Consider the following 15,205-nt stretch of genomic DNA (forward strand, 5'->3'; position numbering starts at 1 on the left):
TTAGGTGCTTCACCTAAACCTTATTATGGCGGGAAAACCCTGATATTGGAATATATTGGTTTGACGGTCCGGAACCAAACATTTTGAAAATGACCAATGGGTGGATGGCTGGATGGGTGGATGTATGGGTGGATGGTTGGATGGATGGATGGATAGATGGGTGGGTGGATGACTGGATGGATGACTGGATGGATGGGTGGGTGGATGGATGACTGGATGGTTGGATGGATGACTGGATGGATGGATGAGTGGATGACTGGATGGATGGGTGGGTGGATGAAAGCCAAAATGTCCAAAGTGACATTGTTTTTTAACCAACTGTCTAAAAATTGAGAAATACAAATAACAAAAGCAGCCCATTATTTGAAGCACATTTGAAAAGCGGGAACTATTTTGCTGTTGTCAAATTTTAAAATCAATTCTTTGACTAATTGTCTCACTCATACTGTGCTTCCTGCTTTTTTCTTCTATTCAAACGTTTTACCACAGTAAAAAGGATCTTTGGTCATTTGGTTCATTCAGATAAATATAAAAGACGAATAACTGCACATGGTGCAATATTATTATTATTATTATTCTTGAATTTCCCCTTGGGGATCAATAAAGTATCTATCTATCTATCTATCTATCTATCTAGTAATTTGTTGTAAAGGTCGCATGGGTCAGGAGGTGAGGGAGCAAGGGATGTCAGGGGTCGGAGGATGAACACCACAGTTATTCTTTTGTAAACAAAGATAATCAAATGAGTCCTGAGGGACACGATGACTAGGTCAATTTATAATGTGTAGAGATGACTCCCGCATTATTACGACTCATTGCAGAGGTCGTGGGGCCGGCCCTCGTCTTACTGAGGCTGTGATAGACCCCCGAATATGCACGCTAATGCTATCTCTGTAGATTTAATTGCACGAGTAAACCCAACTCTGGAAACCTAGACATGTAGCGGTAATATCAAGTTTTCCCCCGGGTTGTGGTTATGGCGTGACACAGCAATGTGCATCTGTTGACCCAGACTAATATTTTACAGATGTGATAATAATTACTTCATTTCTTCATGGAAGAAAACAAAACTGATTTATTAATGAAAATAATGGTTAGTTGCAGCCCAAGTAAGTCTTTAAACCAGCTCAGTTCTGGCCCATAGTGCTGCAGGAACTGTAAGCCCACTCACTTAAATATAGCGTTGACCCTGACCGCTGACCTTTCATTATCTCTTTCAAAACCACTTGGGATATTATCTCAGTCGACATGAGCTGTGGGTTTTAGATACAATTCCCACATTGCCTTGCCTTGTGTCATCAAGCAAATCCATTTCAAACCCAATCATGGCCTTCAGATGCATTTCCATCCATGCCAGAGGCTGAATACAGAATCTGGGGGGTGAGCGTGGGGTCAAAGGTCAACCCTAATCATCTCTGGATGATGCAATAACTCTGCAGCTGCCGGTGCTGCTCACCTGTCAACTTGCCGTGGAGCTGGAGCAGCTTAGCATTTTTATCGAATGTTTAATTTGTGGGTACAGGATTGCGCCGGGGCTCTTCGCTGTTTGATGGGGCCAGCTGAAGGACAAGAAGCAGATCCCGGTCATAAAATGGTAATGATGATGATGATGATGATGATGGCATGGTAACGTCACCGCGCCTTCAGGCAAGGAGAGGAAACGGAGCTCATTCAAACAGCACTGCAGACTGATGTGGTCATTAAGAAGGTGACGCTGCTCTGAGATAACCTAAACTAAACCTCACTGAGCCAGTCAATGGCTCACAGAGGAAGAGCTACTAGATAATTAACTGTTGAGTCATGTTATCCTACAGTATGTCCGGTATATATGGTAATTCTATTAAATTTGACTGGAATTATTTTGTGAGTTAAAAGAAAAAGTAAAAAGCAGCAGCAAAGTGGTGAGCATGACACGACTGTTGTCGTGCTGGGATACGGGTCACATTCAAGAATAGATATGAACCCTCATCTGAAACAGAAAAATCAAAAACAAGCAGCTAGAGCCTGAGTGCCTACAGCCAGGACTGAACCCCGCAGTAAAAGACTCAGTACTTCACTGTATGTGAGATACTGTGCGAGTATCTTCCTCCCAGTGCGATGTCAAGGTTATCTGTGGCCAGAATGTGGTCATTATCAGCGAGAGCGCCAACATCATCAACACGGCTGAGTGTTTAAAATATAACAGGAATCTGTAATTAGGACAGCAGGGACCTGATAAGCCAGAGGCATTTAAATATGTGCGTGTTCAACTCAAGGCCAAACACAGACTAACACCTAACACTTGACTCTGAGAAATTCACACAAACACACCAGGCAGTGACCTGCAGGCCTCTTTATGCCTCATTACTATTAAAAAAAGAGTGTATTAGTATTTTATCTTAACAGTATTTGTATTATTTGGCAATTTTCCCACAGTACCTTGATTCTCTCTTTAAAACCGTAGTACATTTCAGTTCAGTTGGTCCAAATCAAGGAAACATGATCCATTGCTGCTTTTTAGTTCTGATCAGGTGTGTGTGTCCACGCTGACTAAGGCCCGGTTTACACGACAACGCTCGCGGGTGAAAACATCAAAATATTTGATCAGATGTGCTCGTTTATACGGCGACGGCACTTTTGGGGCTTAAAAACACCAAAAAAAGTGAAACCACCCTCCAGAGTGGAAATCTTAAAAACGCTCCACTGTCGCGTTCCCGTCTAAAGGGTAAAAACGCAAAAGTCTGCCCCGATCTGCTCACGGTGGCTCTGTCTGTCTGACAATGTCGTTCACTTCTGACGTTTCAACACCAGCCTGTTGTTGCGGTGGCTGGCAACCCACCCCATATTTCATTACATAAATCAAAATATAGAGTGATTACTCGCCCATGGCCGCTCCGCTGTTGGGTATCCACAGCCTGCCTATACTTGGTCCAAATGGCTTTCAGCTTTGATGATATCTGACTTTTACAGATAGCGTCTCTCTTGTGTGGATATGACGTCTCTCCAGTTACAGGATACTGCTGAAGACGCTCGGTCCATGTGTCTATATATTTTCACTGGCAGGACTCCCAGTCCACGCCCTGTTGTGCCTTTGTAATCTAAGGTTGTTTGGAGCAATAACTCCACCTCCTCGTCTATCCAGACAAAATTGTCAGCTTTTGTTGTTCGCTTTGCCATGTTTTGGTTTCGCGCTACTAAGGAGAGAAGTAGAAGGAAGGTTCTACGCAGGCGCACGGACTTGGTGGTGTTGTGTGACGTGGATTTCCCCCCCCCAAAACGCTTTAAACGCGGAATAAAAAGTGAGAACGCAACGCCAGTTTTGCGTTTTCTCTTCAGATCGTTTCCGTCTAAACATATCCTATTTGAACTTTAGATCTGCCCATTGAACATACTACAGTATATACTATATATTCTTTACAAATTCTGCACTCCAGCCATTCAGCCTCTTTCTTACGCAAGTTATTTTGCATGTATATATTTGTTTCTGTATTTATTGTTTATTTCATATAAGTTTGTTTGTTTGTTCATGAATGCACCTTTCACCAAGGCAAATTCCACATACTAAGTGAACTTATTGTGGCAATAAAACCTTTTCTGATTTCTGACATCACAGGGATGTTGTGTATAATCAGGTCTGCAGCTGCAGAGAATGTCTTTACCTTTTATTGTCCTCAGGCGAGTCGCTGTGTCTGCTTTGACGCGCTCTGGGCGGAGGTGGGACGCTCTTTGTCACTTTGATTTCACCTTCGGCCTAAAAAGACACATCAGAGAAACGGGAAGAAAAAAAAATGTGTTTATTCGTCGTCTCTGCAAACAGCTCCCACACTTTCATGTTCAACTGTTTACTGGTGCTCTGGTGCACCGGGTGCAACGGAGGCCATACAGTGATTAATGGCAGCGGCTCGGAGTCTGCAGTATCAGCACCTGTGTGTCTTTATAGACACCATAAAGAATTCCTTTATTGAACCTCACAGCACAAAATGTCTGCTGCTCATTGGCAGGAGCAACACAATCGTAGCCAACAGCCAACAGCATCAATGACATCTTTTATTATAGCTTTGTTTTGGGTAATATTTCAATTGCAAATAAAAGACAAGTCTCAGGGACGCGCAGCAGCACACAAATGTGCAAAAGATTAAAAATGAAAACATTACAATGTGAAATAGTATTATGATGTGATCTGCTTGCACGCTTTCACTTCACACATGAGCAGATCAGTTCCTTCTCCTGAAAATCCTTCCTGTTTAGTAAAGTCCAAGTCCAAGGTCCAAACGCGCCTGGCTTTTAAAGGGAATGGGAGATGATCTCTGATTGGTTGATTGCATGTTACGCCCAAAACACACCTCCGATTAATGAAGACACTAAGAACAACCCTTTTGAACCACGCGCCCGACTCACCGAAGTTGGAGAAACAGCCTTTCTTTTACTGTCTATGGAGCTAGCTAGCTGACATGATCTACATCTGAGCTACTGCGCATGTGCGAGTGCAATCAAAGATAGTACAGAAGAAGAAGAAGAAAAGAGGTCTCACTCTGTAGCTAAAACAGAGACCAGGTGAACAGAGGATCTGCAGCAGTGAGAGAGAGCTGTGCAGTACAACAAAAATATGGTGTTTTTTGAAAATTAAACTATGTAAACCTATTCTGGTACAACCTTAAAATACAATTATGAACCTGAAAATGAGCATAATATGGGCACTTTAATGTCTATTTTATTATAATACTGTTTTATTATAATACGTATATTAGCACTTACAGCATAATACGACGCATTACAGTTGTAGCAACCCAGGGGACTTGAAAGCCAGATTCACAATGAAAATAGGAGACTCAGAGACAGTTAGGGGGTTTAAAGCAGAGCGAGAGGTCAGTCCTTTTTCCAGCCAATATCCTTACTGAGCAACAAACTCCTGCAGTGTTGCCTCTCTGGTCCTTTGTTCCTCACCCTCTCTCATGCAGCCGTGGGCTGGCTCTCTTCATGCCTTCCCTGATTACCTGATGGGCTGCAGGTGTGACCAGTGCCATGTGCCTCCCTATGGACCCGCTCCCTGTGCCGGATTGGCTGGTCTGTTTCCCCTGGATTGCTACACAGTGTTGGTCCGTTCATGCCACCTGGGAATATCAGGGACCGCCCCCGTGATTACGTTGTTTTTCCGACTGCCAGCGTTCATGTGCTTCACTGTCTATGCGTGTTCTTCTTCTGTTATATTATATATAACAACTCGTTGCATGACTGCCACCAACTGTTGGGCGTAGCCTAGAGCATCAGGTGTGTGAAAATATGGAGGCCACAACAACAACCTAAATCGATAGCACATTGTGGACGTTGGCAAAATATATTGCATACATGCATGAATTTTCTATATTTAGGAAAAGTTTCTCACCCTTCAACACATCTGAACGATCGATCGTCAGTTGTCAACAACGCGTCACCAACTGGGAAACTGTTAGCAAAATCTAGCCCCAGTTCCCCATCTCTGATTCCCACATGAAGTGATGTGAATGATGACGTTTTCACTGGGAAAAATGTTTTTCCGATGCCCGTGAACGCACGTGTGTTCCCTGGGTTCATCAAAGACTTAGGTGCGCATTTTTGGCGAAAGGGTTTAAGGGTCTTTCCTCAAGAAAATGTGGTGTTTTTCAATAAAGGAAATATGCAATTTGACATACATTTGCACCGTTATTATCACCATATCTGTGTCTAAAACGTTGGAAAAGCTAGAGCAGATGAAAAATGAATAACACTCAAAAAGCTTAAAGCTTGCTAAAGAAGTCCAACTACAATCATTAGATCTTGTAGTAAGTTTGATGCTTTTTTTCGACGCTTTTTGGCCACATTCCACATTCATTCAGCTTAGGTGCTGACAAAAACATTTATAATGGTAAGGAAAACCCTGCATTACATATGTCTTTATTTACATATGTATTCGTATCTGTGAATTGTTCTTTTATGTGCTACTTTTGTGCCTTTTAATTGCCCCTCGGGAACAAATAAAGTTAGTGCACGTGCACATGAAGGGGGGTGTGAGGAGTGGAGAGAGAAAGGTGAATAGGGAAGGAGAGCTGTCCTAGACAATGGGATGAGGAGGAGGGAGGGGCGAGCTAGCCTCCGTTTTGTTTGACAACACTTCGAACGTCAACAAGAAGTGAACCCAAGTCACCCAACATCGCTTAGAGCACCTTTAATTTGAACTATTCTTTCTCTTGTTTGAATTGCCCTTTGTCTCTTGAATGTACTTTAACGTTTGATTACAATGTGTGTCTATGCCTCTGTAAAGCACTTTGAGTTGCCTTGTGTATGAATTGTGCTATACTATTATATATATTGTGCTATATAACTAAGCTTACCTTGCCTTTTACTCTGTTTCAATTCTCTTATTAATGCACACATTGCTATATTATTGTAGTGTTGTTGTGGCACAGTGTGGGACAAGACAACTGTCACATTTGATCTATGATTGTACCCGTTATCACTATGATGAAAAGTAAGTTGTGAAACAATAAAACAGACAATAGATGTGTTTTCATAGGCCTATTTATTGCAGCCTTGACAGGCCTTTAAATCACCGGCAACGCCATCAGTTTTTAATACTCTTTTGGCAGTAAAATTATGTCCACATAAAAAATAGTTCATATTCCAGGACAGCAAGCTTATATTGCCTGATCTGTCAGCCGATGTTTGCAGAGACGGTCTAAAGAACGGGTTTTGTGCTTCTTGCAGTCAGAGCGGTCGGGTCGGTGCAGACAACGTGCACGGTCCCCGCGATCCTTCTGATTATAGGGGCTCCAAGAACTCCTTCTCTTCTGTAGCCGATCATTGCAACACAGTCTGTCAGAAATCTTGGAGTTGCACAGCAGCGCTGAGACCTTCCACTGATCCTCTGTGCACAGATGCCTAGGCTGCAGTTGCGTCATATCGCCGTCCACACCGTCCTGACGGCGCTGACCGAGAGAAGCGGGAAACACGTTTAATGCTGATTGGTTCACGTCAATGTCGATTGACGTTGGATCATAGCCCGGAAAAAAATCCGGTAAATAGGCTGCGTTAGTCTGCGATGATGATCACGACAAAAGTTTACTCTGACCAGACATCACCTTCTTAAAATTCACGTTACTAGCGTGGCTGAAAGATGGGATTCCCCCCTTTCTGGTCTACATATCCCTGCCTCTGCTGATTTTAGTTAGTTTTTTTTAATCCCCGATGGAGACAAAATGTATCCCCCCATCAAATGATCATCTATTTCACCAAAAGACCATACAGTATTATATACCTAAAATAGAAGTATTTTAAAATAAGTAAAGCGCTGTAACGTGAACACAGTGTGATAGAAGGATCAAATCTGAGCAGCAGTTGCTGGTTGTATTTAGCAGCTCCAGAGCTCCGGGACGCCGGCTACCAGCGGCAGTTGTTTAGCCGCCAACAGGTGACTGTGAGCCGGCTACAGGCACCGCCAGATGACGGTGCTTTCAGGGACCGTGGATAGTAGTGTAGTTTAGGCAGTTACTGTATATACACACCGCCGCCGACTTGAGCTTCTAAGTTTACCGGAAGTCATTCATTTTCAATGGAAGCTGCTTCTCTCAGCTGCAAGAAGCGGCAAATCTGTCGGCGTAGCGTTTTTGCCGTTTGAGCGACTAGAGCGTCAAACAGAAAGTTGAAGTTTGGTCAACTTTATGGTAATGAGCTATGGCGCGGTTCAGCGGCAAACGCCAGCAACCAATCGGAATACTATATACTATATATATACTTATAATAGTAAACTTTTGTTCCTACCAAAACATTAGTTCCGAGAAAATGGAGGAAAAGTTCATAATCGCCGTTGCTGGGTTCCCTATCATTGATGATATTTGCGTATAGGGACCAGTTAACGTTACCTGCCGGTCACATCGTCTCTAAACAGTCCGCTCACGGTGAAGTCCTGCACGGATCAACAGAGTAGAGTCTGGCGGCTGCTCGCTCTGCCTGCATTCTGCTGCTGGTTCAGCGGCTAACGAGCGAGCTAAATGCTAACAGACACCGCTGCGACCAACAAACAATACACATTCTGTCATTATATATGTCATTTATAAAAGGTTTCTAGTGTCAATGTGTTGGCCGTGCAGTGGCTGCTTGTGCTTTTTCTTCAATCGTGTGTTGAACATGATTGAACATAGAATGCTGCCCCGTCAGAGCGGCCAAAGCGTCAAAAAGCTTCCCCGTACTTTTTGCAAAGCGTCCTTGACCGGGCGGCCAGAGGTTCTTTTGCAGCTCAAGTCGGCGGCGGTGTGTATGTACAGTTAACCAGAAAAAGTGAGCGTCATGCGGCGATGACAGTTAAGTTTAGGCACCAAAACGACTCGTTAAGTTTAGTAAAAAGAAGGAAAGTGGGGGGATTTAATTCTTGCATGTTCTGTTTTGTTGTGCATGATGAGCTTTTTTCACAAATCGCACCCGGGTGAGGTGTCAACGTAGCAAAAGATATTAATTTTTAAACTAAAACGTAGCAATGTAAATGTAGCCTGATGATTTATTCCGTAAAGAGATTGTAAAGAAAGAACAGACTTTGGCTCCTGAGTTGGACACCTGGCTCAGGTGAGGATGTGGAACTGTACGTACCCTGGGCATGGTGAGGACCAGGTGTCCCGTGGTTTGGGACCTCTGAGCTGTCGAGCTGTCAGGCTTCACTTCGGCAGGCAGGACCATCTGAAATATCTGCAGAGTAAATTATTCACAGCTTTAATTAGTGAGATTAATGCGCTGATCTGGCACCGACGCCGTCACAGTGTGTCAAATGACTTTAATCATTAACGGGCCTTTTTATAGATACACTTTCCAGAAAAAGAAGTGGGAGAGTGACCAGAATAGCTCGCACGGAGAACAGCAGCAATCAATCACTGGAGCTAAATACTGTGGAAACCAAAGTGATCCATGTGGGAGGAATTATTATAGGCTTTTTCCATTGTTCAATTTACTTTTGTTTGATATGAGGGGAAATTTAGGGGAAACCGCGCTGACAGCAGGCAGAGGAGAAAAAAAAGAAAACTCGGTCCTCTAACTCGTCTGCGGGCCCGGCTGCTGTCAGAGGAAGCTGATTGGATCCACAAGATGACTCCTACAGCCAATTCCCTCTGGTCCACCGAATGCGAATGGAATTTTAAAGGCCTGAGTTGATGTATCACTGCGTAAATCACACCACTTGTCCAATCAGGCTGACCCCTGGCATTAAACAACCATCCATAAACACGCTAACAGCTTCAAGTGGAGCCATGACATTCAGGACTCTGAAGAACTCCCAACCTGCAGGGCTCTGAGTTTATAATGCGTTCGCTGGAGGGTTGAAACCCGCAACAGAAACAAAACAAGATGACACATTTTGGATTTATGTGTTGCCAAACAGCTGTTTAATCTGGCTTAAAGGTCGCTGTGGTGTGTTTGTGGGAGATTAAAATCCCATTCCAAATTAAAAACGCAAACCAGAACTGGGACGGACAAGGCCAATGCAGTTGAAAACCATCTCATTCAAATGGCTCGATTTGGGAAATATTGGAAGCAAAGATTTCAATGTCCGGCTTGATCGAGATTCAAGACAAAGTCAGTCGGCAATGAATGCTATGGATGAACAGGAAAGCTACAATATGCATGTACTGAATCGATCACAGAAAACCAGTGGTGTAGTCTACGTGATAAGCAGGTATACGCAGTATACCCACTAAGAAATCTCCAGGATTTCCATATACCTGCTTAAAAATGCTCAATGATACGCAACAACATACTGTTGTGACAGAACTTTCACTTCAGATATTTGTATTCACAAAAACGGGGTTGAGTAATGTGACAGAAAACTAACTAACTAACACTGCTGAACATGCAGAGAGACTACTAAGAAGACACTAAGAAGGGGAAGATCACACGAGTTGATTTTTGGATTCATAATTATTTAAACCTTGTGTTGTGTCTTCCCGTCGACCGTGCAACTTTGTGTTTTTCTGGGTCGAAATTTCAACATTTTGTTGTTCTTTTTTGTTGTACCATTTGACATTTTTGTCGATTTTATTCAAAAAATGTTGTCACTTTTATGCCGTTTTCTTTTTTATTATGTTTTTGTTAATTGTCAAAGTCTTTTGTTGCTTTTTCCGATGTTTTTTTTCCACTTCTTTCCAATTTTTTTGTCACTTTTTTAAACAAGTTTTTGTCACCTTTGGCGATGTTTTTGATGTGTTTTTTTTCTGTCACTTAATCAGATTTTTTTGTCATAGTTCTGATATAGAAAGGTTTTGTTTTTGCAGGAAAAAAAATCTGCAATTTTTTTTTTAAACGCTGAAAAAAGTAACCAAAAAAATCAGATTAAGTGACAGAAAAAAAACACATCAAAAACATCGCCCAGCCTGTCAGGTAAGTAGAAATACTCTGTTATAAGTAAAAGCAGCAACACCACAGAATAGAAATACTCTGTTATAAGTAAAAGTACTTAATTAAGTACAACATTTCGTAATATAAGCTGGGCTTTAAACTGACACGCCAACCCACCAAAATGCCGGTAAAAAATAATTTTGTATAAGTACAGTTCTTGAGTAAATGTACTTAGTTAGTTAGTACATTGCACCGGTGGTTTAAGCTGGCTTTCCGTCCTCGGCTGACTCTGAGTACCAAGTTCCAAAATGTAGTAGATTACAGTGTTGTAATGTAACAAAGAACAAATACTTTGTTACTGTACTTAAGTAGAATTTTCACATATCTGTACATTACTTCGTTAAATAATCTATTCTGTGGTGTTGCTACTTTTACTTATAACAGAGTATTTCTACTTACTTGACACGCTGTAAAAAATATAATAAATGATAAAAGGACTAAAAAAGACGACAAAAAGACGACAAAACGTCACAAAAGCCACAAAAACGACAAAACACATTTAAAGAACGTGGGGAAAAAAGCGCCCAAAAAGTGACAATAACAGCCAAAACGTCGATGAACAACCCGTTCTCACTCCGAACTCGTAAAATACGGACGTTTGGACAGTGGCTGTCAGCGTAGGGAGGTTGGTTGAAGGGGTGGATGGGTCAAACACAGGACTTTCACCCAGGACACCCGGGGTTCGTGTCCCACTTGTCACATTTCCTAAAGTCGCGTTCTTCTTTAACCGTCCCGTTCTTCCAGGGTGTCACGGAACCGTAAGCCCACCCACGACCTTTTCCTTAACATAACTGCGTCAAAAGGGACGCCAATAGTCCAGACCAAGTGCCTTTAGTTAAAACACTAAAGGAGAGTTTTAACGTCAATAACAACGACAAAAGGCACCTGACCAAGCGTCCTAATTTTACGAGATGGGAGTGAGAACCTGGAAAACAGAAAACAAAAACTGGGAAAACAAACTGGGAACTATATTCTCAGAAAGGCTTGCTGCAAAGCAAATCACTCCGCCCAAGTAGCAGAAGTAGCAGTGCTTCGCCTTTCTGAGAATATAGTTCCCAGTTTATATACGGTTAGAAGATGGCTGTGTGTCATGTGACCTTGTTATTTGTACACGCTGTGACTATACAAATCACAACATGTAAATAGGAACATGTTGGCGTTATTTTGTCACTTATTGGGAGCAGTAGGCTAGATGGAGCCGGTTACCTCCAGGTTCTGTGCTGGGCTAAGCTACCGGTGGTACCGTCAGAAAGCGTTACAACACGCACGGACACGAGAAGGATATGTATTGACTTGTCTAACTCTGGGGGTTACAGTGAATAAGCTAAAGTCCCAATAAGTCGGCGTGTTCCTTTAATATAAAGAGTCATTTATTATTACTTCCTATGATATGCTTTGCGCGGTCTTTTGTGCTTATTTTTGTTGGCAAATGAGACTGATATGCGGTTTCTTCATGGCTTCATCGCGGGGTTTGCAGCTTTTCGATGATGTTCACGTCGCGCAATTACGTCACTGCATAACGTTCACATGGCAACAGCTGCTCTTGTGTGAAGTAAACGCAACATTTTTCAACTTTCTGCTAAGATATCTGGGACTTTTTTGCAACGAAAATGCGGGGATTATGACATCATGCAAGCCCCGCATATTTTGCGCGGAAATCGGCAATTTATGCGGCGAAAGTGCGGCGTATTTGAAAAAATGCGCCCCCCCCCCTTTATAACACCCCACCCCATTGATAACAACAATAATAATCATCATAACAATAATAGGACCTAATCATTCATATTCAGGGCAACTAGCCTGCATCTTATTTGATGGGGGGCGGTAAGGAACCTGGATTATGGATAGGGGGGCGCTGGCCCAAAAAAGGTTGAGAACCACTGTTATAAAATAAACTAGCCAACAATATAACGGCTACAAGTCCAGCTGAGATGATCAGACCATTAAACACACAACTGGTTGATCCTTTCCACTTTCTACAATGGGAGGATTCTTCTTTACTTTTAATACTTTAACTACATTTTCCTGATGATACTTACAGACTCTTACTGAAGTTACATTTTCAATGCAGGACTTCAACTTGTAACAGAGTATTATTACAGCGTGGTATTAGTTCTTTTACTGTAGTAAAGGATCTGAATACTTCTTCCACCACTGATAGCTGGAAATGAACCTGACGCAAGATAAAAATCTGACTCTCACACTGGTGGCAGGTGGTATTTTATGTATTCGACACTTGGACACTTTGGCTGCTCAATTTCTGATTAACCATGGAAAGAGTGTGGCTGTCCTGCCCTGCACAGCTGATATTTTGGAGAAAAAATAAAACAAAACGATTCTGAACTTCACAGCTTGGAAATTAGTTCCCAGAAGGTGCAATAAACTGTCTCCATAAAATGTATCAGAATGTCAGCGTTGGAAACATGTCCGATGATTCAGCTGCTCCTGACAGCCTTTTATTTGCTCTAAATCTGACTCTGCATCCATCACACTTCTCTCTGCCCTTGACTCAGCAGCCGCAAACATCATCGCCACGAGTTCACAGCGGCCTGTTGTCACATGAGTCACTCCATACGGTCCACAAATCAGGATATTAGGAAGCAGAGTGTGAAAGGATAAGAGGGACACTGAGATTTTAGACAAATGATCAAATCATTAATTCATTGTTGTCACATGAAATCGTAGAGGTACAATTTCAGTAAACTGACCAATCCACAGCGCTGTGGAGTAAGGTCTGGCTACACCACAGATGCATTCTGGGATAGGAGGGGAAAAAAAACGCTCTGGGTTGTTTGCATTTCTTTAAACCAATCACAACGGTCCAAACGCAGCGACGGTGGCTCTGCTAAATAGTCTCAGGAAGGAACTGGTTTTGGTGGAACATTTGCACCCCGCAAAAGAAAACGCCACATCCAATATTAAATGAAGCTAACTGTTGACACAATACAGTAACGTGAGCTATTTAAATCAGCTGATACATGGTTAGACCTCATTATCTCTTACTAGTGTATCTCCGTGTGTACTTCGTCCACAGCAATCCCACCAACCAGTCCCAAAACCTCCCAGTTAGAGAGGAAATGCCCTAAACATATTCTTTGTAAATCTTTACAATCATTCCCTTAAAGAACCAAGCAGGGCTGCCTTGTTGCACGATCCAAATGTTCTTCAAAACTTGACATTTTCAGCGTGTAGCTTGTTCGCTCGAAGTTTGTTGCTGTTTCCTGAAGCGAACAGAGTTTGAGAACAGCAACACTCCGTAACCGGAAGTCAGGCTTTATCCAGGAAAGTACTTCCGTTGATCCAGACTAGCTGCATCAACACCTCACTCATACTGAAAGCCACAAACCAACAAAACCTGTTGTCTATATGTATCTGTCAGCTTTACTCAGTAAAGTATAACATGCATTAGTTTAAAGTGCTCATATTATGCTTTTTGGCTTTTCCCCCTTTCCTTTATTGTGTTATATATCTTTTTGTTCATGTTATAGGTTTACAAAGTGAAAAAGCCCAAAGTCCCCCCCAAAGGGACTTACCATCTCCAACAGAAAACACTGTTCACAAACTGCTCCAAACAGCTCTATTGTAGTCCAGCCTTTACTTCAGAGACAAACGTGGTCACTTTGGAACACACGTTATAATGCTCGCCTAGCTGCTAGCGTGGCAGGTTTACATGGTTTAATTTTCTATAAACACCATATTTTTGTTGTACTGCACAGGTAAGGACTACTAGCCAGTCAGAAGCAGAGTATGAGGGCGTGCCCTGACAGTACCTAGGTAAGGACTACTAGCCAGTCAGAAGCAGAGTATGAGGGCGTGCCCTGACAGTACCTAGGTAAGGACTACTAGCCAGTCAGAAGCAGAGTATGAGGGCGTGCCCTGACAGTACCTAGGTAAGGACTACTAGCCAGTCAGAAGCAGAGTATGAGGGCGTGCCATGCTAGCAGCTAGGCGAGCATTATAACGTGTTACAAAGTGACCACGTTTGTCTCTGAAGTAAAGGGACCTTTAAGAAACAAAAGTGTTGCCTAATCCTAAAGGTTATGAACTAATATATAATAAAATCTCAACAGCGTACCTTTCCTTTGACTGTGACTCTGGCGTACGTTGGCTGAACATCCACGCCGATCAACGAGGTGTCCATGTGTCTGTGAGGGGAGAGACGTGGAAGTCAGTTTATATAAAGAGACACAGGTGCAGTAGTGTCTGTATGCTACACGGATCAGCTGAGCCGATGGAGAGCTTTGGTCACACTTCTTTTACAACCTGCAATCCACTACAGCCACGAGGCAGAGCGGCAGCAGGACTTCCAAATGTTGAAAAAACAACCAACATGATGGTTGTAAAGTTTCTAACTTGCGCTGCCAGAGAGTTCTTACTAGGGCCAAAAATGACGTTCAAATAACAAATAGGTTTGAATATACGAATATCTATTTGTGTGCATCATGTCCGTAAGAGGGCAAGCCAATAACTACGGCGTATATTTATTTTATATATTTTTCAACATAAAAACATGTCTTTTTAAAATATCTACGTACCTACACGGTAAAAAATAAACTATTAAAATAATGTCCTATACAGTATAACCGTAGACCTCTCTCCCTCTCTAGAGCGTGCAGGCGGTACAATCAAATATTCATTTTTAATATTCAAATGTCCGTTTTTTACTATTCAAGTTGACAGCCCTTATTCTTATGATCATTTCGATCAGGATTTAATGTGACTGCAGCTCTACATTAATAGAGTCAACTGGTGCTGACACACAAAGGTAATCTGGCTCTTAACATAGAAGTTATTAGTACACAGAGCTAGTATGCACAGTGATTAGGTTTATTTGACA

The 15,205-nt window shown here is 42.3% G+C and overlaps 1 protein-coding gene across 1 annotated transcript in view; it reads right to left on the reverse strand.

The window, feature by feature from the left end:
* The window catches only part of dnaaf11 (dynein axonemal assembly factor 11), a 55,805-nt gene that overhangs the window by 13,123 nt on the left and 27,477 nt on the right, over positions 1 to 15,205 (reverse strand). The window contains exons 9-11 of the mRNA XM_078263735.1: positions 14,444 to 14,513; positions 8,575 to 8,670; positions 3,639 to 3,730 (exon numbers count right to left, since the gene is read on the reverse strand). Of these exons, the coding sequence (XP_078119861.1) occupies positions 3,639 to 3,730; positions 8,575 to 8,670; positions 14,444 to 14,513 (258 nt within the window). The remainder of the gene's footprint in view (positions 1 to 3,638; positions 3,731 to 8,574; positions 8,671 to 14,443; positions 14,514 to 15,205) is intronic.

The sequence above is a fragment of the Sander vitreus genome, chromosome 12 (assembly GCF_031162955.1).
Source record: "Sander vitreus isolate 19-12246 chromosome 12, sanVit1, whole genome shotgun sequence".
NCBI classification, from domain to species: Eukaryota; Metazoa; Chordata; class Actinopteri; order Perciformes; family Percidae; genus Sander; species Sander vitreus.